Source organism: Papaver somniferum, chromosome 11, assembly GCF_003573695.1.
Source record: "Papaver somniferum cultivar HN1 chromosome 11, ASM357369v1, whole genome shotgun sequence".
Classification (NCBI taxonomy): Eukaryota; Viridiplantae; Streptophyta; class Magnoliopsida; order Ranunculales; family Papaveraceae; genus Papaver; species Papaver somniferum.
The window spans coordinates 48,505,406-48,532,291 of NC_039368.1; the positions used below are offsets into that span (position 1 = coordinate 48,505,406).

At 36.7% G+C, this 26,886-nt stretch overlaps 2 protein-coding genes and 1 long non-coding RNA gene across 4 annotated transcripts in view; 1 reads left to right on the plus strand and 2 right to left on the minus strand.

Moving 5' to 3' along the window:
* Window positions 1-2,240, minus strand: part of LOC113324391 (cyanogenic beta-glucosidase-like) — a 66,331-nt gene extending 64,091 nt beyond the window's left edge. The window contains exon 1 of the mRNA XM_026572713.1: window positions 2,169-2,240. Coding sequence (XP_026428498.1) covers window positions 2,169-2,240 — 72 coding nt within the window. The remainder of the gene's footprint in view (window positions 1-2,168) is intronic.
* A 14,225-nt stretch (window positions 2,241-16,465) lies between these two features.
* LOC113320313 (acyl-protein thioesterase 2-like) lies at window positions 16,466-20,768 on the minus strand. 2 transcript variants are annotated; one of them, XM_026568236.1, is made up of 11 exons: window positions 20,632-20,768; window positions 19,523-20,194; window positions 19,200-19,423; window positions 18,850-18,946; window positions 18,683-18,719; window positions 18,515-18,584; window positions 18,283-18,387; window positions 17,846-17,996; window positions 17,585-17,667; window positions 16,984-17,077; window positions 16,466-16,895 (listed from the first exon to the last, which is right to left on the minus strand). In XM_026568236.1, the coding sequence occupies exons 3-11, from the start codon at window positions 19,297-19,299 to the stop codon at window positions 16,811-16,813; spliced, it is 822 nt and encodes a 273-aa protein (XP_026424021.1). In that variant the 5' UTR covers window positions 19,300-19,423; window positions 19,523-20,194; window positions 20,632-20,768; the 3' UTR covers window positions 16,466-16,810. The 2 variants fall into 2 exon arrangements, with proteins under 2 accessions (XP_026424021.1, XP_026424022.1); XM_026568237.1 differs by having other exon boundaries at window positions 18,683-18,766.
* A 269-nt stretch (window positions 20,769-21,037) lies between these two features.
* Window positions 21,038-22,236, plus strand: LOC113320315. The gene is made up of 2 exons (XR_003346029.1): window positions 21,038-21,169; window positions 21,829-22,236. It is a non-coding gene; the product is annotated as an uncharacterized LOC113320315 (long non-coding RNA).
* The last annotated feature ends 4,650 nt before the right edge of the window (window positions 22,237-26,886 follow it).

Consider the following 26,886-nt stretch of genomic DNA (forward strand, 5'->3'; position numbering starts at 1 on the left):
CCTGGTTGCTAAGAAGAGGGGTCGAGAGTTGGGAGGAGAAGAGAGGAAGCTGCAGAGGAAGAATCACGAATTCTCTCTGCTGCTGTTCGTGATGAAGATGAAGAACATGAAGAACGGACCAGCAGAAGCAGTCGTTTATAAACAGTGAAACGACTCGCGAACGTGGATCGTAGGTGTGGGTCTTAGAGATACAGCAACAATAGCACTTCTTTTGTGTCGTTCCTTTTGGACGCTTTCTGTGGGTCGCACATCCACTGTTTTATTATTTCATCTCCATTTTCACCCTTGTAAAAACCCTTTGAGCAATAAATAAATACTTTGAGCGTGTTTTTATCATGATGAGCTAAACCCAACACTGGGACGACGGAGGAGGTCGAGTTTCATCCATGTGGTAATTTCATTAATTCTTTTATTTACTTTTTGCACTAATTTTAATTGAATTAAGATTTTAAATTAATTACTTGCGATTTCATTTGATGGAGTATGCTTAGTCCTAGGGATTTTTGATATTCCATGCTTAATAAATACAAGTAATATTTTATAAAATCTATCTTGGAAATAAACTAGAGTGAATATTGTTTTGTTTTGAACTATAATCGCCTAGAATTAAATTCTGAACCACTTGAAAATGAAAAATGGCCGAATCTTTAGTCCCAGTACTCTTGCCCATATTGTTAATATTTTTTGTATATATTTTTATTTTTAAATCTTTACAATTCCGAGCAACGAACCTTTACTACCACTTTCAAAACTATAACATGTGTCCACAACAATGCTTATGTCCATCATTGGTTATGTAATCTAAACTCTCATTTCAATCATTGAAACATTTTAGAGGACGTTATACAGTTGTTACACCATTTCTCGTCAAAGCAATTTTCAAGATGATTGAAACATATCATGACTTTCGTCACAAAGATAAACTTGATCGAAGCGAAAAGCTTACCAACACATATTTCGAGATATAGATAGGTGAGGTATACTCGGCTCGAAATACCAAATGTGTATAATCAAAGTCTATATATATAGCATACGACTTCTTGTCTCAAAGAGAAGGAGATATAGTAGATAGACTTTTGAGTGATAGATAAGTTCAAGTCTTCACATACCTTTTTGTCGAGAAGTTCCACCGGTTCCTTGAGTAGTTCTTCTACTTGTATGATGAATTTCCATGAAGTCCTTGAGCTCAACTACACTTTCTATCCTAATCTGAGACTTATCTATAATAGACTAGAAATCAAGACTTATAGTTTTGATCACTAACATTGACAAACATGCTTGAGATAGCAACGCATGCGAGTTCGACCAAGCAATGCTCTAACACTAGTGTACTTATAGGATGGTGCCCAAATTTGGCCGTTATGGCAGTCAATCAATGCAATTTTACTTGTCAAAATTTGAATTTTTAACTCGCGGGCTGGGTTTTTGTTTTCCAAATATGCCGACTAACACCCCGTCGGCAAAATTTTCTTACCCTGCCGGCTATAACAATTTTCAAACACAGGAGACGTCATATTCAGCTGCATACCTCCGGCAAGGTATTTGTTTAATACAATGCCGACCAACACATAGTCGGTAGGGTAGTAATTTTCTTACCCTGCCGACTTTATGATTTTTGTAACCCAAGAGAAGTCATTTTCAGCTGTATACCACCGACAAGGTACTTGTTAATACATTATCGACTAACTTATAGTCGGCGGGGTTGTAATTTTCTTACCCTTCCGACTTTATAATTTTTGTAACACAGGAGAAGGTCATTATATGCTCTTTTTAGTCGGCACGAATTTGTTCATCACGTTTCCGACTATTTAATAGTCGGAAAGGTATGTATTTTCTTACCTTGCTGACCCTGGTATCTTTCTTCTTCTGCTGTTAGGGCCGGTTGTATGCCAGTTCACAACCTTACCGGACCTGGTTTAGTCGACACTGTAAATTAACAATTAAATAACTCAATACCCTTCTGGCGGAATGATTGAAACTTTACATAGCTAAACAAACCATTCATTCAACAACTAGAAACCCAATTTTTTTTTCAAAAATACGAAAACATGTCCTATAGACCTTAAGAAAAATATTTGTCCAACCATTAACCTTAACATTTGTGTACCACAACATAAAGAAATAAAATAGGAATGCATTCATTCACCACCAAGACCACGACCACAGACCCTTTTAGCATTTTCACCACCACCACCACTACCACCACCACGGGTACGAGCCTTGTTTTTGTCAGCATTCATCTTGGCTTATGCTTCCCTCTTGGATTGTGTTTCCCTCTTTACTTCAGTATTATCTTGCTGGAACAATTCGTCGGCATCTTCATTGTCAACATTGCTAGCATAGTCAATGTGCTTAGTTTGCTCTTCAATTGACAAAGACTTTCCTCTTTCTCTCGCGCAACAAATCATCTTCACAAGGGTCTTCAAATGCTCCTTATATTTTCAATTAAACAACAAACAATTAATAGACTAATTCGATAATGTAATCTTAAAATTAACTCTAAAAAACTTACAAAGTTCTTAAGACTTGTTGTTGGGTCTTTCGGTGGCATCTTCTTCTTACGAGACGGTTGTTCAACATTATGTTCCATAATCATAGTAGGACGAGCAAAACCCAAGTACCACGACATGTAATTTTCATGATCTTCATGACCTTCGGTCACCTCGTCTAAAAGACTCGTATCGATTTTATGCTTTTGTATTTCCTTCCAATGAGATGTACCTGGTGCTGGAGCATAATGGATGCCAATACTTTTTCGGGACGTGCTGCACTCCTCCCTTACAACTTTAAAGTGAGATTTATCACCGGGATGAGGTTCTTCTTGGACTAACCCACTTGTCGCATTACTCGATGTGGATCGTACATTAAAAATCCATGGGGGTATAACAAGGGACCGTAGTAAAATGTAACATCATCTCTCCTTTGGATTAAACCATCATTTCTAGCATCTCGATACAGATCAAATATTACCTCATCCGCAGTCAATTTTCCCAAGGAGATTCGCATGTTGATAAGTTGTTGTGGCATATCCTTATCATGAGCACCCTTAAAACTGTTTCTTTGTACTCTTGGCTTATTCATCGCAATCTTACCATTCACTTTGACGTGGGGGTTGGCTTTCACTAAAGTAAGGAAATGCTCATATACCCAAACCTATGCAAACACAAAATTTAGTAAGAATCTTACATTACGAGCATTTTGCAAATATAAATGATTTAGACAATAAAATTACCTGGAACAGACATGGATTTCCGTTGACTTGCGCAGTGAGTGCCCTTGAAGCCTTTGTCAACTCATAGTTCAAGAAGGCGACCACCGCAGTACCCCAAGAATATTGATGCATCTGATCTAAGGGATGCAATAGTTGAATATACTGGCAGTCGACCAAGCTTCCGGAACTGTCAGGGAAGATACATTTTCCCAAGATGTATAGCAAATAAGTTGACGCAGTAGCACTGATTCGCACCAAGTCCACCCTTCATTCCTTATCATAGATTTTCTTAGTCCTAGAGAATGTGTCCCTCAACTTCTTCATATTAAACTTCTTGCTTAGATAACCATCATTCATTACAAGCATAGACTCCGTCTCAATATGATCCGAACCGAACAAATCTTTGGTCAATTCGAAGATCTTGTCCCAAGTAATGTCATCATCGTATCCATCACTGATTGCTTTCCCTAAATCTCGAGGACTAGAATTTGATGAGCATCATCGGGAGTTATCGTCATCTCACCTAATATGAATAACATTGTATCAGTCTCTCTGTAGAGCCTCTCACGGAATGTAGATATGGTAACTCTATCATACTCAACAATCGAACTCTTCACCACAGGCCACAACCCGAAGTTCTTGACAATCGCTTGCACCTCGTCACATTCCTTGTCAACTGGCCCTTTCTTAATCATAGTGTTTGAAGCTTGGTGCCTCAAGAGACGGATGGCATGCTTGTGATCCTAAATTCCAAAAACACAAAATGAAAAGAAATACAAACACTTGAAGCAAATTTAAGATAGATACACTTAAATAAAAAACAAAGACATATTGAGATTACTTACGACAGTATTTTGGATTTCACATGCCCATGAGTCTTTGTATCCAAAAAAAAACATGTCCACCATCTTCTGGGGTCCACCGTGGAGGCTCACCTGGTTTCAGTGTAACCTTCAAGTGAGAGGGAGGCATGTGGGAATCAAATGGTTTAGTGATAACCATCTTCTTCTATCTGGTTTCAATTGTAGTTGCAGCTTGGGTTTGTTGATCATTAACTTGAGTTTTTTGATTATTATACTTGTTTCTTCTTCTTCTTCTTCTTCATCTTCTTCTTCTTCTTATTATTATTGTTATTATTATTATTCCTCTTCAACAATTTCATCTTCTCTATCCATATCTTTATCTCCATTATTGTTATCACCATCATCATTACCTCATCCAACAGGTGGCATGTCTTAATCGCCATCATCATCATTATTGTTACCTCCTCCAGCAGCCAGAGTTCTTTCAACATCATCATCATCATTACCTATTCTACCAGATGGAATTGATTGGTCTTCGTCTGGAGTTTCACCTGAATCACTGGGTTCCGGCGGTGGTTGAGAATCATTCCGTTCACGGATCTTGAGCATTCCTGGATCAACTAATGCCCCTCTATGTGTTGCACTCAAGAGTTTGTCACCAACACGAAGATGTCTTGAAGGAGGAGTAATACTTTTCTTCTTTCCCTTTACCAACCTGAACAAGAATAATTAAGAAAAAAATCCAATAGTCGGCAAGGTCGACAAATATAACCGAGCCGGCGGAAAACGGTCGGAAGGGTCGATAACTAAAATACATGCCGGCTAAATTATAGTCGGCAGGGTCTTATCCAAATAACCTGTCGGCTTATAACAACTATGAACAAAGTAGATATAGGATTTTCCACATAACTAGTCGGTAGGTGATAGGCGCATTTTTGTGTCTAATTTGTCCTTAATATTCCGTATTGTTAGTACTCGATTTCGTACTTATTATGGTGTTTTGTGTGTTTGTAGGTATTTTTTTTGGAAATAAATATTGTTGGAAAATTCGGCTCAAAAAGTTGCTCGGAGTACCCCTGGAGGACATTTGCTATACGGACCCCCATTTTTGCTAAAGAGCACCCACGGCTATGTGTAGCCCATTTGTCTATAGCACCCACTGGTTATTTGGCACCCAAGACGTTGGATAAGGGCGGACCTTTCTTCTTCTTTCAAACAGAAAAATGGCGGGAAAGTTTGGTTCTTCCCTGGAAGATTTGTAGTTCATCATTTGGAGGAGTTTTAGCGAGACTCAATGGCTGGATCTTCATAGGAAGACGTGACAGACATTAACAAGCGTGGTATGGGCTTTTGCTTGGATTAAGTTGGGCTATATTTATCGGGTTAATTATGGACAGTGTGCATGAGAATATCTCACCATTTCCCGTGAAATTATTTGTTGTGCGTGTGTCTTGAGAGTGTTCGAACCAAACAATGACATTCAGTAGCGTGTTTTAGTGTGTATAACCAACAGCAGATACGGAGAATCATTTGCAGACGCGTGAACGGGTTTTAAAAGGAAAAAAAATATCACGTGATAGCAGAGTATTGAAGAGAGAATTATATGCAATTATGATGCGAGATTTGGGTGCAGTGAGGCTGTATAAGTCGTTGAGGGTCAGTAGAGAGGGAACGGAGAGTTTGGGAGAGGCAGAGAGCAACAACAGAAGAGAAAAAAATCGCACCAGATAGCCACCATTTCTGCTGCTGCTGAAGAACACGAAGAACAAAAGACCACCAGAGGCAGTCGTTCATGCTACAGTGACAACGACAGTCACACGAGGGTCGCAGAAATACAACAACAACAGTTCTTTTTTATCGTTCTTTGTAACAGTGTTTTGCAACAATTATAAATGTTGCAAACACCCGATTTTCATTATTTTCTCTCCATTCATCTTTATAAACAAATTTTGAGCATGAATCAATATGTTGAGCAAGTTTACACAATGATGAGCTAAACGCATCCTCTGGGGCGACGGAGGAAGCTATTTCGCCAATGAAATGTGGTAACCTCTATTTTATTTAATTTATGCAATTATTACATGATTATTTGCCTTGATAAATAAATAGATAAAATGGTGTTTGTTAAACAATTGTTATTTCAATTGATGGAGCATGCTAGCCTAGGGTTTTGATGTCCCATACTTTCGATTTACAATTGTTATTTCAAAAAAATCAACTTTTGCAATGTTAAGAATCAATTTGAATGAAGAATTTGCATAATTATAATTAGAAAATATAAATCACTTTGATATTGGTAATTAGTGGAATCCATAGCCCAGTCTTCTCCATATTTTTCATATCACTTTTATTTAAGTTTCCTATATTTTTTTATTTAAAATTAAGTCTAAAATCTGCTTTCACAAGTCTTGAACGAATCTTATTACTACAACAACATTGAAAAAACATCAATTTTTGGCGCCGTCGACGCGGACTTGTCTTTAGGCTAGAGTTTTTAGATTTTTTTTTTTTAGGTTTTTATTTTATTTGTTCTTCTTTACGTTTTTTGGTTTTTATCTTTTTCTTACAGAATTCGGAATTTGGAGTGAAAGAAAATTTTTCCAAAGCTTTTGGTGAATACTTAAAAGACTTCGAGTGAAAGGCAAAGCGAAAGGAGCGAAAGAAGAAGATTTTTTTTATTTTATAAAGAAAAAGAGAGAAAAAAAAAAAGAAAGAGACATTTTTATTTTTGTAGATTTTTATTTTTTAGACTTTCTTTTTATTTTGCACTTTATATTTTTGGACTTTGGACATTAAATTTTGGGACATTATTTTTAAACCCTACGGAAGGGTAGTTTAAATATAAATTGTTTGCAGAGAAGGACGGTGATTACGATATCACCTCGGCCCCTAGGGTTCGTACATGACATAGGAGTCGTGGCCCGAGTCGACTACAAAGGTTCATCTCCCGTCTGGTACGGGAGGTAAGTTTGTCGAAACACTCGCGAATCCCCTGTCAGCGAGTTACTGTCTTCCTTCGTATGCATATATGTTGAGGACTTGAAAACGGCTGCTTTAATTTCCTAGTAAAGGGCAAGGACTGGCCATACAAGATAAGGGTTTGGATTTCATCACCGTTCTCTTCTTGCCCGCCTTAGGAAAATGACACCAAACGCGAACCTAATCCTAAAATTTTGACTATAACGAGACCGATAGGGTGATGAGCTTAACAGGAAAGTCATTCGAAAAATATTGGTTACTCTTTTAAGCATACTTCGAAGTTCTTGACGGTTTCTGTAAGTTGAATGCGTGACTGCGCCGCCATGTAATACCGGTGAGGCCTTGGGTATCAAATCTCCACCGAGCTTCCCTCGCCTCTATTCAACTTACTTTAACTCGGATTGATTCCAGAGGGGTTTGCTTAAATTGTAACGAATTCCCGTTCGAAGGATTAGAAGCTGGTCTAGAAAAAATCTAAGTGGAGCCATCATGCTTTTTGTTTGCTAGAAATCAGTAGGTTTGTTGTGGTGAAGTCAGCCTTGTTTGTGTTTGCACAGAACATCCCTTCCTTTATAGTACTTTTCTTTTTAATTTTGTTTTTCTAGTGTATGCCCGAAGTTTTTAAACGGGCTTGGAAAAGAAACACTCTAGGTCGTTTGATTAGTGACAAACCTAGTAGTTCTTATTGTGAAGGCGGGGAGCTCGAAGACTCTTCTTGTGAAGGCGGGGAGCTCGAAGACTCTTTTTTTGAGAGCCCCGTTTTTGGAAACTTCAGTTTTGAGAATATTTCTCTTTGTGAGGAAAGTACCCCTAGTACTCCTAGTCCTTTGGTAGTGCCAGAAATGGCAACTTTGAAAGCTTTGCTAAACCCAACTAGGACCTCTAGTCCGTCCTGTATCAAGTTAGCTGAAACCGAGGAAAATTATTAACTGAAACCAGGGACTTTACAGATGCTCCCAATGTTTTTAGGGAAGGAGAATGAGAACCCCTATTTTCATGTTAGGTAGTTTGAGGAAGTTTGTAGTACTCTGAAAATTAAAAACCTAAGTGATGATACGTTGAAACTTAGGTTATTCCCCTTTTCCTTAAAAGATAAAGCCAAATCTTGGCTGTATAGTTTGGACTCTGAGTCAATTGAAACCTATGACCAACTTACTTCTGCCTTTATACATAAGTTTTTCCCAAGGCATAAAACATCGTCTATTAGGACAAAAATATGTATTTTTGCCCAACAAGAGGGAGAATCTTTATATAGGTACTTAGAAAGCTTCAATGACTTGATATCTCAATGTCCTCATCATGGTTTGGAGAAGGTTGGGTTAGTTCAGATCCTCTATGAGGGTTTAGATTATTCAACAATAACCATGGTTGAGTCCTTATGCACAGGTGGGTTTGAGAATAAAACTGTTGATGAAGCGATGACATTTTTGAATGAAATCGCCGATAAGACCCAACAATGGGAAAATAGTATGGAACCCCAGAAAAAAATTCTTCTAAGTAGAGGAAATGTTAATAGGGTAGAAGGATCTTATGAGTCAGATGCCAAAATAGCAGTTATAGCCAAAAGGTTAGAAGCCTTAGAATTAGGTCATTCTAGTGGTAATAGTGGAAGAAATGAGCCTTTTTGGGAAGGCCATGATGTTGAAGAGCAAGCCAATGCTCTTTATAACAACACTAGGTTTGATAACCGACAGAAGTTTGACCCATATTCAGAAACCTATAACCCTGGCTGGAGAAACCATTCAAACCTTTCTTGGTCCAAGGGACAGAATCAAGGTCAGTCTAGTAATGCTCAGGTTCCCTCAGGTTTTGGCTATACTAAGAATCTTTCAACTCCGACACAGTTTCAGAACCCTTCAGATAAGAAGATTATGAGCTTAGAAGAGTCTCTTGCTATGTTAACTCGTAACACTGTGCAGTTTCAGCAATCTGTTGCTCAGGGATTAGAAGAAAATAAGAGAATAGGCCAGGCTAACTCTCAGGTTATTTCCGAGTTGAAAACCCAGGTTAGTCAGATAAATGAGTCTCTAAGAGAAAGAGGTAAGTTTCCTATTCAGACTCAACCCAACCCTAGAGGAATTAATGAAATAAGTGAAAGACCATCTGATCATGTGAATGCTATTAAAACCCTTAGGAGTGGTAGAGTGATAGACAACAAGGTTTCCTTGCCTGATAGTGAACATGCTGTAGTTCACCCTTCTGAACCAGAAACTGAGGAGACTGATAGAGTCTCTAAGGGTCATATTGAGCCCGGCTTTGTCCCTAGAGACCCATTCCCACAACTTCTAGTTCCAACTAAGAGGGAGTCCAATTTTAATGATATATTGGAGGTTTTTAAGAAGGTAACTATCAACCTTACACTACTAGATGCAATTAAGCAGATTCTCTCTTATGCCAAGTTTCTCAAGGATATGTGTACGCGAAAGCGAAAGCTTAATATCCAGAAGAAAGCCTTTCTAGATAGTCAGGTGAGTTCTATTATTCAGAATACCACTACTCCTAAGTATAAAGACCCAGGGTCCCCTACCATTTCTTGCACAATAGATAAATACCGTGTTGAGAAAGCGTTGCTTGACTTAGGATCTAATGTGAACTTACTACCATATCATGTGTACCTTAAGCTAGAACTTGGTGAGATGAAACCTACCCAGATGACACTTCAGTTAGCTTATAGGTCCGTTAAAATTCCTCGTGGTGTGATCGAGGATGTTCTCATAGAGGTTGACAAGTTTATTTATCCAGTGGATTTTGTTATCCTAGATACCCAACCTGTCCCTGACCCAGAGAACCAGATACCGGTAATTTTAGGTCGCCCTTTTTTAGCTACATCCAATGCGATCATTAACTGTCGAAATGGTATTATGAAATTGTCTTTTGGTAATATGACTATTGAGCTGAACATTTTTAATATCAGTAAGCTACCCTCTGAACTAGATGACTCGAACATAGAAGAGGTGAACATGATAGGAACATTAGTCGAGGAATCATTACCAAACACTTTGTTAGAAGATCCATTAGAGAAATGCCTAGCTCACTTTGGGATTGATTTTGATGATGATAATGTGATTAATGAGGTGAATTCTTTGTTAGATTCAACCCCTTTGTTAGATACTAGTAATGAATTGAAATCTAAGTTCGAATCACTACCAGTTTCTAAGTCTACCCTAGTTCCTTCGTTAGAAGATCCTCCTAAGTTGGACCTAAAACCATTGCCAGATTCCCTGAAATATGTGTTTTTAGGCCCGTCTGAGACTTTACCTGTGATTATTTCTTCCGTCTTGGATAGTAATCAGGAAAGTAGGCTAGTAAACATACTTCAAAACAACAAGGAAGCTTTAGGGTGGACCATAGCTGACATTAAGGGTATAAGTCCCACTGTTTGTATGCATCAGATCTATTTAGAGAGTGATACCAAACCTTCTAGGGAGATGCAACGTCGACTAAACCCTAATATGAAAGAGGTAGTTCGAAACGAGGTCCTTAAGTTGTTAGATGCAGGAATTATCTACCTCATTTCAGACAGTAAGTGGGTCAGCACCGTTCAGGTTGTACCCAATAAATCCGGTATTATTGTAGTCCAGAATGATAACAATGAGTTAATCCCGGCCCGAGTGACCACGGGTTGGTGTGTTTGTATTGACTATAGTAAATTGAACAAGGTCACTAGGAAGGACCACTTTCCCCTTCCCTTCATCGACCAGATGCTAGAGAGATTAGCTGGACATAGTCACTACTGCTTTTTAAATGGCTACTCTGGATATAATCTGATCGTTATTTCCCCAGAAGACCAGGAGAAAACCAATTTTACCTGTCCCTTTGGTACCTTTGCGTATAGACGCATGCCTTTCGGGCTTTGTAATTCCCCTGCGACTTTTCAGCGTTGCATGATGAGCATATTTTCTGACATGGTAGAACGGTTCTTAGAGGTCTTTATGGATGATTTTTCAGTGTTTGGTTCGTCTTTCGATGAGTGCTTGCATCATTTGTCACTAGTGTTGACTAGGTGTAAGGAAAAAAATTTAGTGCTTAATTGGGAGAAATGTCACTTCATGGTTCGTTCAGGAATTGTTTTAGGGCATATCGTATCTTCTAAGGGTATAGAGGTAGATAAAGCCAAAGTTAACCTTATTAAGACTAATTTGTATCTTCTAAGACGCATTTTTGTGTCTAATTTGTCCTTAATGTTCCGTATTGTTAGTACTCGATTTCGTACTTATTATGGTGTTTTGTGTGTTTGTAGGTATTTTTTTGGAAATAAATATTGTTGGAAAATTCGGCTCAAAAAGTTGCTCGGAGTACCCCTGGAGGACATTTGCTATACAGACCCCCACTTTTGCTAAGGAGCACCCACGGCTATGTGTATCCCATTTTTCTATAGCACCCACTGGTTATTTGGCACCCAAGACGTTGGATAAGGGCTGACATTTCTTCTTCCTTCAAACAGAAAAATGGCGGGAAAGTTTGGTTCTTCCCTGGAAGATTTGTAGTTCATCATTTGGAGGAGTTTTAGCGAGACTCAATGGCTGGATCTTCATAGGAAGACGTGACAGACATTAACAAGCGTGGTATGGGCTTTTGCTTGGATTAAGTTGGGCTATATTTATCGGGTTAATTATGGACAGTGTGCATGAGAATATCTCACCATTTCCCGTGAAATTCTTTGTTGTGCGTTTGTCTTGAGAGTGTTCGAACCAAACAATGACATTCAGTAGCGTGTTTTAGTGTGTATAATCAACAACAGATACGGAGAATCACTTGCAGACGCGTGAACGGGTTTTAAAAGGAAAAAAAATATCCTGTGATAGCAGAGTATTGAAGAGAGAATTATATGCATTTATGATGCGAGATTTGGGTGCAGTGAGGATGTATAAGTCGTTGAGGGTCAGTAGAGAGGGAACAGAGAGTTTGGAAGAGGCAGAGAGCAACAACAGAAGAGAAAAAAATCGCACCAGAGAACCACCATTTCTGCTGCTGTTGAAGAACACGAAGAACAAAAGACCACCAGAGGCAGTCGTTCATGCTACAAGTGACAACGACAGTCATACGAGGGTCACGGACATACAACAACAACAATTCTTTTTTATCGTTCTTTGTAACAGTGTTTTGCAACAATTATATATGTTGCAAACACCCGATTTTCATCATTTTCTCTCCATTTCATCTTTGTAAACAAATTTTGAGCATGAATCAATATTTTGAGCAAGTTTACACAATGATGAGCTAAACTCATCCTCTGGGGCGACGTAGGAAGCTATTTCGCCAATGAAATGTGGTAACCTCTATTTTATTTAATTTATGCAATTATTACATGATTATTTGCTTTGATAAATAAATAGATAAAATGGTTTTTGTTAAACAATTGTTATTTCAATTGATGGAGCATGCTAGCCTAGGGTTTTGATGTCCCATACTTTCGATTTACAATTGTTATTTCAAAAAAAAACAACTTTTGCAATGTTAAGAATCAATTTGAATGAAGGATTTGCATAATTATAATTAGAAAATATAAATCACTTTGATATTGGTAATTAGTGGAATCCATAGCCCAGTCTTCTCCATATTTTTCATATCACTTTTATTTAAGTTTTCTATATTTTTTTATTTAAAATTAAGTCTAAAATCTGCTTTCACAAGTCTTGAATGAATCTTATTACTACAACAACATTGAAAACACATCAATTTTTGTCGTTTAACCAATAAAGATGTTTTTGGTTTTTTTAGAAAATAATAAAAACGAAGAAAATAAAGTAAACTAATTGAATGAACCCAAAGGAAATATTCATAACTAGGGTTTATAGTATCCACCACAACTTCTATTCAGTTACTGAAATGAAACATAATCCATGAATTATTTATTGTTCGTTCTATTGACATCACCGATTATATGTATTAGCATCACAAATATCACTGGTATACCCTAAGCATGGCACATCAAAAGACTAAATCTAAGCATGAACCATCAGATTGCATCAGCGTGAAATTTATACCGAAACTAAAATATTGATTCACAAATAATTTATGGCTCTTCTAAGCATAACCCATCAAAGATGTTAACCCAAGCATGAAATTATCAAATAATGAGACAAAAAAAATGTATTTATGAACCTAACAGTTACGCACAAAGGTTATATAAAACCGGTGAAGCAACAACTATTTCTTATCATTAAATCAATAAATAAAATCATGGGATTAATTTATTCAAATCAAAATAGTCTTTGTCAAATATCTCAATTCAATTGACCTATACTTAATGTGGTTTCGATATAAACCCTAGTTATGAAAATCTAGCAAGACATGATCATGGGTTTCTTAAAACCCTTCAAAAATAATAACAAAAGAGGAAAGATTAAACCGACGGTGTCGTCTTCTTCCCTTGTTCTTGAGCTCTCAAACACGTCGTCGCCTCTTTTTCTCTTCTCCGGTTTCTGTTCGGCGTGTAGCCTCCCAAAACTCCAGCCGGCCTCCCTCCTTATAACCTTCCCTTTCTTTTATTTCATTAATCAAAAAATCAAAATAAAGTATTCTATGAAAATATCTTGCATGCAAGTTGATGTCGTCATCAGTTTCTTTCCCCAAATAGTATTGCCACCTCGTTCTTCCAATGAAATAATAATCTCTCCTTATTTCCAAAATCTCCCAAATGAAGAAAGAGTTATTTTATTTGCAAAATAATCTCACGTGTAAATATTCCTCAATTAATTCTTCACATGGCAAATAAATTATCTTTCCCGGTGGAATATATTTGTAATAAAGTAAGAAAGATAAAATACTCCCATTTTCAGTTTGCATGTGCCAACCCCACTTTGATTTCAATTCATTTGTTACGTTTGTGCCTCGCCTATGAAACAATTTTATGCTGCTGATATATATGGAGATACCAGGTCAGCTACATTTTGTCATTTTTTTCATTGTGGTTGCTGATATATGGAAATACCAGGCCAACCTCATTTCATCATTGTGGTTGTTGATATATGGAAATACCAGGCCAACCCCATTTCATAATTGTGGTTGCTGATACATGGAAATACCAGGCCAACCCGGCTGCTGATATATGGAAATACCAGGCCAGCATAATAAGTGTTGCTGATATATAGAAATACCAGGCCAGCATAATTGATCATTGTGGTTGCTGATACATGAAAATACCAGGCCAACCACATTTCATCATTGTGGTTGCTGATATATGGAAGTACCAGGCCGACCACATTTTTCCATTTTCGTCGCAAACACCATTAAGTCTCACATTTTGCTGTTTATTCGCTGGATGATCGAATTCACTTGTACTTTCTACAAAAGCACTAAAATAGTATTAGTAACTAAAATATTGTATCATAGATAATATAAATATGGGTATAAAATATAGCATATACATGCTTATCAGTAGGGTCTATAATCCAAACAATTCCGGCTAAAACACAGCCGACAAGGTAGTATTCAAATACCGTTCCGACTTTATGACTTGAGCATCAGGAGACACAAACTATTTTCAAAACAGTCGGCAGGGTAAAAAATTATAAGCCACCGACTGTAAAAAAAACATATATCGCAGGCAAGGTATTAAAGTTGAATAACTCGCCGATCCTGTAAAAGCAATTACAGATACTAAACAACTGGCAAGATCTTCAACCTAAGAGCTTTCCGACTAACCCTAAACATGAAAAGTCATAATGGTCGTGGAACAAACACCTTCCCGGCTAAATAACTGCAAATTCACAAATTCGATTTTTCTGACCTAATTTGACATGCAAACATGAAATTGAAGTACTGGAGTGAGTTTAAGTAGGCCCTTACTCGCGCCATTTCTTCGATTTCAGCGGTGTTTTTTCTTCTTCGACGGTTTTTTTCATCTCTTTCTTTTGAACTAAATCTGCAATTCCAGGGTTATATTGATTGAGTTTTCTATTTGCTCCTTTCATACGACTAGTCCTAGGCCGCGACGGCTCCATGTTTGAAGATTAATCGGAATTTTCGAATCGACGAGTTTCCAATGGTGGGGATGGAGAAGCCGATAAGGTAGAGGTGAAGGAGAAGAGGAAGAGAAGTAGATGAAATGAAAAAATGAAAACTGATTTAGGATAATAATAATTATAAAGAGTAAGAGTAATTTTGTAACTTCACCCATTAAGACTCCCCCTTAGCCCTTAAAAAGTGTCCACTTAAAATCAGGTATTCCCAATTAATCTCGGTATACCCCGATTTGGCCACGATAATTAAGCCAACTTTCATAAATTAACTTGAGTTAGCAATCATCCAATCAGTTAGTTATAGTGGTCACTAGATTCATCGATAAATGTGCTGCATGATAATTTAATCAAGGATTGAAAACCGTAAGAGGCGTCATTTGCTGCCTGATGGCATATGCTAGTTCAGCTAAAATGGGGTATCGTGTCAGTGGTGGAACACCTTCCTAGTGTGATGGAACAACTACCGATGTAGAATAACTTTTTCATTCGACTATTTTCTTTTCTAAGAAGTTCGGGTTTATGTCCCCTCCCTAAAACTCACTAATTTTATTTGGGCAGCTGAAAAATGATATACCTTTGCCATGGCAGAGCAAAAGCGGCAAGGATGCCGCACGCGCAACAGCCTGCCGAGAGACCCAACTATTTTGTCCATCAAAAACCTACAAACGGTACATTTCAAATGAAAAATAATTACATATAGTGTAGTACTATGCAAACAGTGGCCTAAAGAATATAAGAATTTGAGAGGAGGTGCATCAACTAATGGAACCTCATGCTTCAAAATAAAAAAAAGAACTAATGGAACCTGTACCTGGCCATTGGAAACCACCCACTTAGACCAACGACAGCTGATAAATTACCAGGGTATGGTTTTCCATTTGTAGGTTTCCCTTCAACAGCACAAGCAGCTGAGTATAGGGCCATTGCAGAACCCATACCAAAGCCCCCAACACCAAGTTTGACTGTAAATTCAAGAGTTACTCAGCTGTATAGGGCCATTGCAGAACCCATACCAAATTCCACAAGTAAAAGTTTGTAGAATATTACCCATTCGTGAAAAGTTAATAGTTTGGGGGCGTTATCTTGTAGACTGGAGAGAATTTATATATTGTCAGGTCTTTGTTCAATTTTTGTAAGGTATTTCGAGTAAACCAGGAAACGACTAATCCGAATTAAATTCTAAAATTTCTTCTACTTTTGTTTGTAGTTCCGGATTTTATTCCATTGCAGCTTTACTTCTCAAATCTGGAATGCCGTGGGACTTATGGGAGCTTTTCCTAGTTGTGTCGACTCTATAATCAAGAGTTGGCAATTCAATCTGATAAGAAGATCTGTCCAATCATCCCGACTGGTAGTTGCTGGACAGTTTGGATGACCGGAAACGTTATCATCTTTGGAAGTGCTACTGCAAGCCTTGCTTCAGTTATAAAACAAGTCAAGATGCAGATTTTTTTCTGGTGTCCAAGTTTTGATGAATTAAAGGGTTACTCCTTCGATGATATCCTATCTTTTTTTTTTTTTTTTTTTTTTTTGAAGCACGATGATATAGCATGATGATATCCTATCTAATTGGGATAGTTCTTTTATAACTTAACTGTTCTCATAGCTTTGGGGTGCCCCCTGTTGGTGTGGGATTTTCTTTTCTCTTCAATATTAGGTTGCTGATGATTATTCTTGCAACTTTCTTGCTTACCACTGGTAGGCCTATTCTATTAAAAAAATGCGGATAAAAAAAAAAAGAAAACCTAGCTTAACATTTATACACATTGATCAGAGATCACCTTTAAGCACTGCAATGAATTGCAACTTTATGGACTAGAGTAAACTTTCTTAAATCAAAAGAAAATCGTATACTAGTCAGATCCATCAAGTGCCAAGTTTGTTGTTAACCAATTGCAGACCTCATTCATTTCTTCAGTATTTGTTGCGTGTCCAAGTCTGCAAGAAACAAAGGAATGGCGATCTTAAGATAATTCCATATAATACACATCTATTATAAACTTAGGTGAGAAACCATATTTCATACCTATCATAGGTTCTTGAAGTGAGTTTTTGGAATAGTGGAGAACGGAAGATCTCAGAGGAAATGGCTCCGCGCTCATAAGGAACAAAAAAATCATCTACAATGAGAGAATAAGATAAGGATGCGTCATCTATCCCATGCATAACAAACGAAATCATCATCTAAAACCGTAAAATCATATATGAATCATCATCCATCCCGTGCATAACATAATAAGACACTTTGTGAAGCTGTATAATATATAATATAATGACATATGATACACGCTAACAACTTTTGATAAGCTAAGCAATTTATAATTAATCCAAATGGGTTCAGAAACCACACGTTTCTTACTGCTCTAAACAAATTGGCATATTGTCCATCACCATTTCATATGCGTACAGATGATAATAACGAAGTCAACTTCCATAAATTATCATGAGTTACTAAGTATCCAATAAGTTGAAGTTGTCACTTGACCCATCAATAATTAATCAAGGATTGAAACTGTAATTATTTAGAGGCTTTTCTCTTTTTTGTTAGAGGTTCGGGTTTATGTCCTCTTCCCTAAACTTGCAATGTGTTTATGTCCCCTTCCCTAAGCTAATATTCTATGATGTACCTTTGCCATGGCAGAGCAAAAGCGGCAAGGATTGCGCACGTGCAACAGCCTCCTGAGACCCTATTATTTTGTCCATCAAGAACCTGCAAACAATACATTTCAAACGGAAAGTAATTACATCTATCTAATGTAGTAATATGCATCTGAGACTGAGAGGTTGTGCATCCTCGATCAGAAGGAAAGAGAGAGAGAGAGAGAGAGAGAGAGAGAGAGAGAGAGAGAGAGAGAGAGAGGTTGTGCATCAATTACTGAAAGTTGTACCTGACCATTGGAAGCCACCCAGTTAGACCAACGGCAGCAGATATATTACCAGGGTATGGTCTTCCATTTGTAAGTTTTCCTTCAACAGCACAGGCAGCAGAGTACAGGGCAATTGCAACACCCATACCAAATCCCCCAACACCAAGTTTGACTGTAAATTGCACATGTGATGTTACTAACCAGTTACATAAAAAAACAGATAAAGCCAATCTATTGGGCAAGAAACTAGAAAACAGGACTAGGTTGTCAAAGAATACGAAATAATGAAAACCTAATAGTATTATGTTTTTAATGAATTTTACCCTTTTCGCATAAAAAAGATAAAATAATTATTATGTTAATGTATTACGGAATATTTACAAGTTCCCTCTGTTGTGTCCAAACAAAAAAGAAAGTGCATGCAAAAGATAAAGAAGAGTCACTGGAAGAAAACCTACTCTCAGTGGGTTCTGTGGAAAATAGGTTTGAAACATGTATTGCTGCTGCGTCTAAACAGTCCATATCAATACGAGCATCCTCCGCAAAGTTCAACATATTAAACCCTGATTGCAAATATTGCTTGCATTAGAGATGTTTATTAATGTCAGGTTTCAAGTTTAACTTTGAATTAAAAATAGATAAATAGGCAGATTCACTATAAGATTAGAATTTAGATGCATTTGGTCTTACAAGCAGTGCTAGGAAATCCATTATGTATTGATACTCCCCGACGAGGCGCTGTTGGACAGATCCACTTGATCTAAACCAAAAAATTAAACCTTAAATAAGAACAAACATGAAAATGCAAATACTTTCTGGAAATAAAGCTTTCTAAAAGATGGAATTACACAATCTTACATTTCGAATTGGCAGCTCTTCCAGCAGATGATACGAGCTACAAAATCCGAAATTAAATATCACAAGTGTCATCTTTTGATTTCCCTAAGATAATACTAACAATAAGAAGGAAAGCAAAGAAAAGAAAAGAAAAAAAAAACTATTTTATTTTTTGAATTAGAGGTTACCTGAAACCATTCTGATTTAGCTCGTGTAGCCAAACTACAGTAGCCAGGTGTTTTCCTTTTGGCCTAACCACAAAAGTTCTTCCACACTCTAATCTAGCTGCAGTTAAGCATAGTTACAATATATCACAAACAAAAATACAAAGTTATTGCAAAGGTGTGTATATTGAAGTACACCACTAACCCATAGATAAGCACCTCTTTCTGATAAGACTTTGTTCTAAAATACTCTATAAATAAGCAAATCGATAAAACCCCCTCAAGAATCGATAATGAAGTATTTTGTAAGCTTCAAAGACACTACTATAAATATGCAAACGATCATCATAGTAACCCAAATATCAAAACCATACCTGGGAGGATACTGTATAAGTTTGTATTGTTCATAAACTCGCTGTTCCCCAATATAGACATCATAGATAATCCAATGAAGATAGAGTACACCCTTAACATAAAAGGATCCAGCTCCTCCTCCCTCGACTGATTCTGAAGTATATGTGGATAGCAGTTAGTATGATTCGTGGAGTACTGGGACCGCTACTCCAACCCACACTGATAGCAAAATTCGTTCCCGCATCTATAGAACCACATAAAAAAAATAAAAATAAAAAAGCTTTAGATGCCTAAAAAAGCGGAAAGAGATGAAAACAATAAAGGAAATCAGAATTGAACGAACCTGCATTGTATATAATTACAACCAAAGGTGCGCTCTACAGATTGTTTGCAAGATGGACATCTAGTCCACCCTTTTCGTGCAACTGTATCTAGGAAGAGAAGGTCGTTTCTGTTGCAGCATGTATGAACCTTTTTTGTCCATCAATGGAATCATACATCGAAAACAGAAGAGTTTCTCGCAACTTGGACAGGTCGTTCTTGTAATATCATCATCACCACATTCACTTAGAATAACCTCAGAGCAACCAGGGCAGTAAACTCGTTTACCGTGACGACCAAACTTAGCTAGAATTTCAGATTCACAGAGCAAGTCACACCATCTAACAAAAGCTTCTGTCGAGACAATGGAACGACAAGATTGAATCTCCAAGTCTACGTCACACTTGAATTTTGGGCATTTGATTAAGGATCTACCGTGGTCATTATGGAAAACTTTTACTTCAATATGCTTTGCAATACAATAGATGCAAAAGTGATGTTCTGATGCACATTCTCATTCTTTGTTTTGCTTGTCGTTGGAGTTGCTCTTGAATTTCTTATCAGCCGGAAGATGTGATTCCAAACAAATTTCACAAGTAAATTTATCTTCTGCTTCAGATTTCTTGTGCTTTTGTAGTGTATTACCCATTCGTCAAATATTTGTCCTTGGGTTTCGGGGCTGCTATCTCATGAACTGGAGAGAATACACATGCATATATATACTGTTAGGTCTTTGTTCCTTTTGTAAGGTATTCTGACAAAAACAGGAAAGAAATATCCTAATTTGAATCAAATTCTATGTGAAAATGAAAATCCGTGCCTAACGGGTTAAAAAAATCAACTTTTAAATGTTGGATACAAATTCCTGCCCTAATCTACTGACTAGGGTTAAGTAAGATCTGAAGTTCAAAACACATAAAGAAACCAAGTAATATATCCTAACTGTGCGAGAGTAAGTACAAACATACTTAATTTTTCTATTAGAAATTTTGTCGAACAACTTACAAACATAGAAAGGCTAAAAACAGAAGCTAACAAACCGCTTATACAAGTCAATTTTATGAAGATGATAGAGATATTGTAGATGACGCTTGTTAAAAAGGCTAAAATTGATCAACAACTGAAACTTACCAGCCAATCTGTAGATGGATAGAGATGCAGTAAGAACGAGCAAGCTTGTGGCTTCAACCAGCGTATGGTCATCCCCAAATGAGTAATACACAATTGGAAAATCAATTTAACGCGCGCGTTACAGCCCCAAAGCTGTCAACATCTGCATAACATAACTCCACTAAAACAAGAAAGGAAAAAAAAACCCAAATTTCAAAATTGGCTACAATATCCCTTTATCTACTCAGCCCAAAAACAAACAACAAACCATCCCACCTTATCTTCGTCTGATTCTCTTTCTTAATCTCTCGAAAAAAAAAAAAAAAAAGTCCACGAAATTCATTTCCCTTCTGATTCTATTTTCTTCTACTGGAACCTCTTTTTTTTCCAGATATGGATTGTTAGAAACTAGAAATTATAGATCGAGACAAGTTATGACCTAAATTCAAAAAAGTAGGACAAAAATCACAAAAACTGATTAAAATGGTAAAGAAGAATGCTCAACAAGAGAGAAACATAGATGAACAACTCAAGAAGACGATTAAAAATCCTCCGAAAGGTAAATCGAATCCTTTGTCTCATGTTGTTTGATCAATAATAAGATCGTTACTTACTATTATTCGTATTTTTGGTTGATGTTCATTAATGGTAGGTATGAACAAATCTTACGTTTTCCGACTATTAAATTTAATTCCACTAGAACTAGTTCGGTGTTGTTGGTTGATTCTGGTCATTTTGATGAAACAATTTTTGGATTCGACATTTTTCTCTTGTCGAATTTGGTTCTACCTGAAATGTTGGTGTGTTGATTAATTATGGCAATTTTGATGAAACCATTTTTGGTTTCATCATTTTTCTCTTGTCGAATTTGGTTCCACCAGGACTGTTGGTGTGTTGATTAATTCTAGTAGTTTTGATGAAACCATCTTTGGCTTCATCATTTTTCCCTTGACGAATTTGAGTAAAAAATTGAAAACAATTTTTTGTTGGCGTGTTATATTGTCTTCATTTTTTTGATGAAACCATATTTGGTTTCACCATCTCCACTTATGGTTACATATATCTATTGGGTGTGTGTTTCTGTTGGGTGTGTTTATTTGATGTTTGCTTGATGTAACCGGATTTGGTTTCACCATTTTTAGTTAAGGTTTCATCATTTTTCAGTTACGGTTTCATCATTTTGTTGGTGCTTATCGTTTACTTTTGATTTCACAACAGGGAAAAAAAAAAGAAACGGTGCCATATAGGTGCTCGTTGCATCATTTGTGCACGAAAGCATCTGGAATTAAGGCTTTGATACAAAAAGGAGGGACAACATATGCCGGCTATTTTTTCATCTCCATGTTGGCGCTTTTTCAAACCTTTCTATGAATTCTTGAAGAAGACGAGTTAAAGAAAAATACGAAAGCCGTCAAGATGATCAACAAGAAAAGGTGCAGAATGTGAGATCAAAGCTGGCCTATAAGATTCTCCTTGAAAAAAGAGAACAATACTCACATGTCGTGCCTAAAAAAAGCACCATTCTTTTGGCAAATTCAGTTTGTGTTGAAGTTTAAACTACTTGTAAAATGGTTATCGACTAATTGTAATGGTGACAAATTACAGTTGATGTAAAAAAAGATTTAATTGATTTCAGTTTGTAGTCCCTTATAGCTTATGTCTAAAGAATATGATGTCTATTTTTGTTGGGAACATTGATCGTCACTTAAAAAAACTGGGAAGAATTTCACTAATTCACTACGTTGTAACACTTGATAAGCATGTAAGAAGATCTTTAAAATTCATAAATGGTGTATCATATATCTGCGACACCAAAAAAACACTACTTAGTAATTTTACTTTAGAAAACAGCATACAACATTATCTTTTATGTTGTTAAGATATGAAAGAAAAATAACAGTAAAAAATGATGAAACCAAAAAGGGTTTCGGCGAAAATATGATGAAACCAAAAAGGGTTCCAGCAAAAATATGATGAAATCTATTTTGGTTCCAACAGATTGCAAAAGCCCGCAAGTTCTGCCAAACTTAATATAAAAATGAAACAAACATGACACACCTGCAACAAATTAACATGTTTAGCTATAGAAATAATAGAAAAGAGAATAAATGAAAAATAACTCTAAAACAAACATCAAAATAAAATCTGAAAAGTAGATTAAATACATATTATATGTAGCCTAAACTAAATTGAAACTGAAATTCGAAGAATTGTAATCGAAATGGCTTCACATCTGTCGAGCATGGCATGTCCTTCGGTTATGGGTAGTCAAAACATGGAAGCTACCACAAGTTCTCATCTTCTTCTTGGGAAGTGAACATGTATTAAAATTTCTCTTCTTCTTACTTGGAAGACCTGGTTGTGGCGGAGTATCGGGATTAATAACAAGGGATTTTTGGAAACACTATAGCTGGCCTTTCAACTGTGGGAACTTGATTAGTTTCTCTACAGTATTGGTTCATGCAAATACCTCTTCAGCATCTCCACTGAACATATGTGTACTTGTTGTGTACGTCGAACTCGAGCCGCAATTCTGACCGGCCAACAATGAAAACTCAAAACTACTGAGACATGAAATTGGCCAAATTATCAAGTATAGTATAATGCCGAAAATGCACTTAAATAAACTAAGATAAAAAGGAATAAAACAACCTACTCACCACCATCACCACTTACTTACTCAATCACCAACTGTAATACTCATTCAACACTGACCACCTACACCGGTCACTCAATCATTTAGCATCATAATGTGGGATCAGTACTTAGATTAAAAAGATAAAACAAAATTAGATGAAACCAAAATATCAAGATATGGGTGAAGTTTAAAAAAATATAAAAAAGAATTAGATGAAACCAAAATCGGTTCTACCAAAATTAGATGATCCGAAATTGGTTTCATCATAAATGTACTCTTAGGTGTTTCATAATCTGGTAAATTATTTAACACTTCTTAAGCTTTGTGCAGTTCCATTTTTTTGGTTACGCAGTCAATTTCTTTAAAAACCTGAAATATGGTGGATAATTAATGGTTGGTTTCATCGATGAGAGCTGCTCGAACTAGGGAGGTACTCTCCAATCCTTAGCAGGTCCTGCACACTTGGAACTATCTTTATGTAAGCAAAGAGAATTCCAGCAAGGTACAAAAAAGAAAAATGAAAGTTATGTAAACTAAAAGTAACAGGAAACGACATGGAACGAGTAAACAATCTTTCAAAGACATGTTACATAAAACAAATTTGAATTAGACATGATTTCCAGTTGGACTAAATCATCTACAAACAAATTGCATGACTAGATTTAAAAGCAATCACTCACAGTTCCTGGGTCACTTATAATTTCATTCCATTGCTTTGGGTCCACGTACTTCCCAATTCTCTCAATAGGTGATGCTTATGGCATTCCAAGAGAGAATATCTGGCCAAACAGATACGCCAGATAATTAGATGTCAACCAATTACTGAGAAGGAAGAAGGGGTAAATGGGTTGTATGCCAGTACTTCTTTCTTCATCTTAACTCACTGGAGATTCGATCTGTCTTAGACCTTTTAAATGGTCATCACCTTGTATGAAACCAAGAATTGTATCCACCGATTCCCTTACCCACAAATGCACTCACTGATTCCCCTTGATTCCTTCGGGTAAAAAAAAAAATACCAACTTAAACATGCTGAAGAAGATTCTCTTGGTGAGCGACAAATGAGGGAGTATAAGCACACACAAAATGTTACATGAATGAAGTCATATAAAACCTCATAACAAACCTTCGATTAACAGCAGATTATACAAACTAAAAGCTACAGCAACGTACACAAAATATTTTACATGATTACTTCTTTTACACTTGTTCAATCTAGCTCTATTCTTTCTATGTTACTTTTCAATTCCCAATTTCAACAAAATTTACACCAAAACAAGATCCAATATCTAATTTAATTAAAAAAATCAGTAAAATAATAAGATTTTAATTACTTACCAACTTCAAATTGCCATTAAAATTCATCGTTTCTCCCAACACAATAAGCAGATGAAATTGAATCCCCGTCAATGGTCCATTTCCACCATGATATCAATTCTCCACCATCCCCACCTTGGTTTCGCTAATCGAGTTTGTAATAATAATCAAACACCTGAATCATTTCGGCTCTCAGATTCAATCGTATTACTATCAATCAGTTCAATTTATTGCTTGTGGTGGTGGAGGAAAAGGAGGAAGAGGAGGAGGTGTTGCTGGTGGGGTTTGGGGAAGAAGAAAAGAAGGTGGTGTTGGTGGAGGTGGTTGTGGGTTTGATAGAGGTATAGAAGAAGGAAGAGAAGGTGTTGCTGCTAGTGGCGAAGGGGGAGGGGGAAGTATGGAGGATCTGATGTTGATGTCAGATCTGAACATCGTAACCGGTTGGTGGTCGCGGAAGTACTATTGGTGGCCATGTGAAATGGTAGTAGCAGAAAAAAGAAGGAGGTGTTGGTGGATATGGAAGAGTACGAAGAGGATGAGTGGTGGTTTTTGGTGGTGCGGCGGTTGGAGGTGGCGGTGTTGTTAGGGAAGGAGGAAAAAAAATGAATTACAAAAAAAGAGGAAAAATTTATACGCATATGTGTATAGTGAAGGGCATGATTGGAAATGCAAAAAATAATGAAAACTAAACTCAACAATTTTGAATTGAAATGGGGTTAGTGTTTCATTTTTGATGGATATGGTTTTCATTTAGCCCAAACAATATAGCTGGTGTTTGTGTAACTCAAAGAGTATCATCTTGGTTTTTTAGAGCTTAATATGTTCTTAAAAATAAAAATCCAACCTATTAAAATTACAGTTGGTATGTTTTAAATCAAACTCAACCGTAAAATATTTCTAAGAATCTAATCCAACCGTAAGGCTAAAAACTCAACCGTAACTATAAATACTAATTTTACGATTAGGGTCGTTAGTTTTCTAACCGTAATACTTTTAGAGAAGAAAATTACGGTTAGCAAATTGACCCAACCTAACCGTTTTACAAACCTAATTATCTTAATAAATCAAACCATTTAAAACACTAAAAGGGAAAATGGTAGATGGGTTTGTGTCGATCAAACATCACAGGATTATTGAGTGCAGCGGAGAAATTTTGAATTGTGAACCGGTTTCATCTTGCTTTTCTTGATTAAGTTGTCGATCAATTTTTTCATTGCATTGTTGTTACCAACGCTGCTATTGATTAGGATGAAAGGGAAATTTAGGTTTTATAAATATTTTTTGGGACACCTCCTAATCAACTAAATAGCCATTAGGAATTCATGTGAATTCCCTCTATTGAAATGTGACGCCCCAATTATAGCCTTCTATAAATATGCAAACAATCATCATAGTAACCCAAATATCAAAACCTTACCTGGGAGGATATTGTACAAGTTTGTATTGTTCATAAATTCGGGGTTCCCCAATATAGACATCATAGCTAACCCAATGAAGATAGAGTACACCCTTAACATGAAAGGATCCAGCTCCTCCTCCGGGTCCTCCCTCGACTGATTCTGAAGTACATGTGGATAACAGTTAGTATGATTCGTGTAATACTGGGACCACCACTCCAACCCACACTGGTAGCAAAATTCGTTCCCGCATCTATAGAACCGCACAAAAAATATAAAAAGCTTTAGATGTCTAATAAAGTGGAAAGATATGAATCAGAATTGAACGAACCTGCATTGTATATAATTACAACCAAAGGTGCGCTCTACAGATTGTTTGCAAGATGGACATCTAGTCCACCCTCTTCGTGCAACTATATGACTATTTGTTGTCAAGAAGAACAATAATTGGGATTTGAAGAATTAGGGTTTTTGGGTTGAGGATAATGGTGAAGTTGGTTGAGATGGTTAGTTGAATTAAGTGATAAAGAGAAATTGATCTCAGTTGCTTGAACAAGTTAAATCAAGGTAATTGCTTTGTCATGAACCGAGTCTCATGACAATCATACCAACGGGTTACTATAGTATTTTCTTATCTATTGAAGGGTAGCTTGGGTACTCTTGTTGTGAGTTGATTTGCACAACAATATAGGCTGTGTTTGTTGTAAGGATTCGATATCAATGAATTAATCAAAAGATTATCTTCTCTCCCAATTTCATATGTTCCTCTCTACCTATGTCTCTTCCCTTCCCCTAACTCGTCTGATTCTTCTTCAAGCCCTCTGATTTCTCTCCCCCTTCTTCAATTATCTCTATCCTTAGAGATCATGACTTGTTTCTGAGCTACTGAGACTGCTATCATGAATAAGTTTGAGACTGCACTCC

Bases quoted from the DNA above. Each gene is read 5' to 3' on its own strand.
- LOC113320313 (XM_026568236.1), bottom strand. From the start codon at position 19,299: ATGTTAAGGGTGTACTCTATCTTCATTGGATTATCTATGATGTCTATA. The intron at 18,585-18,682 runs GTAAGATTGTGT...TTTTTGGTTTAG, and splicing joins AAGAGCTGCCAATTCGAAAT to ATCAAGTGGATCTGTCCAAC. The intron at 18,388-18,514 runs GTAAGACCAAAT...ATTTGCAATCAG, and splicing joins TGGATTTCCTAGCACTGCTT to GGTTTAATATGTTGAACTTT.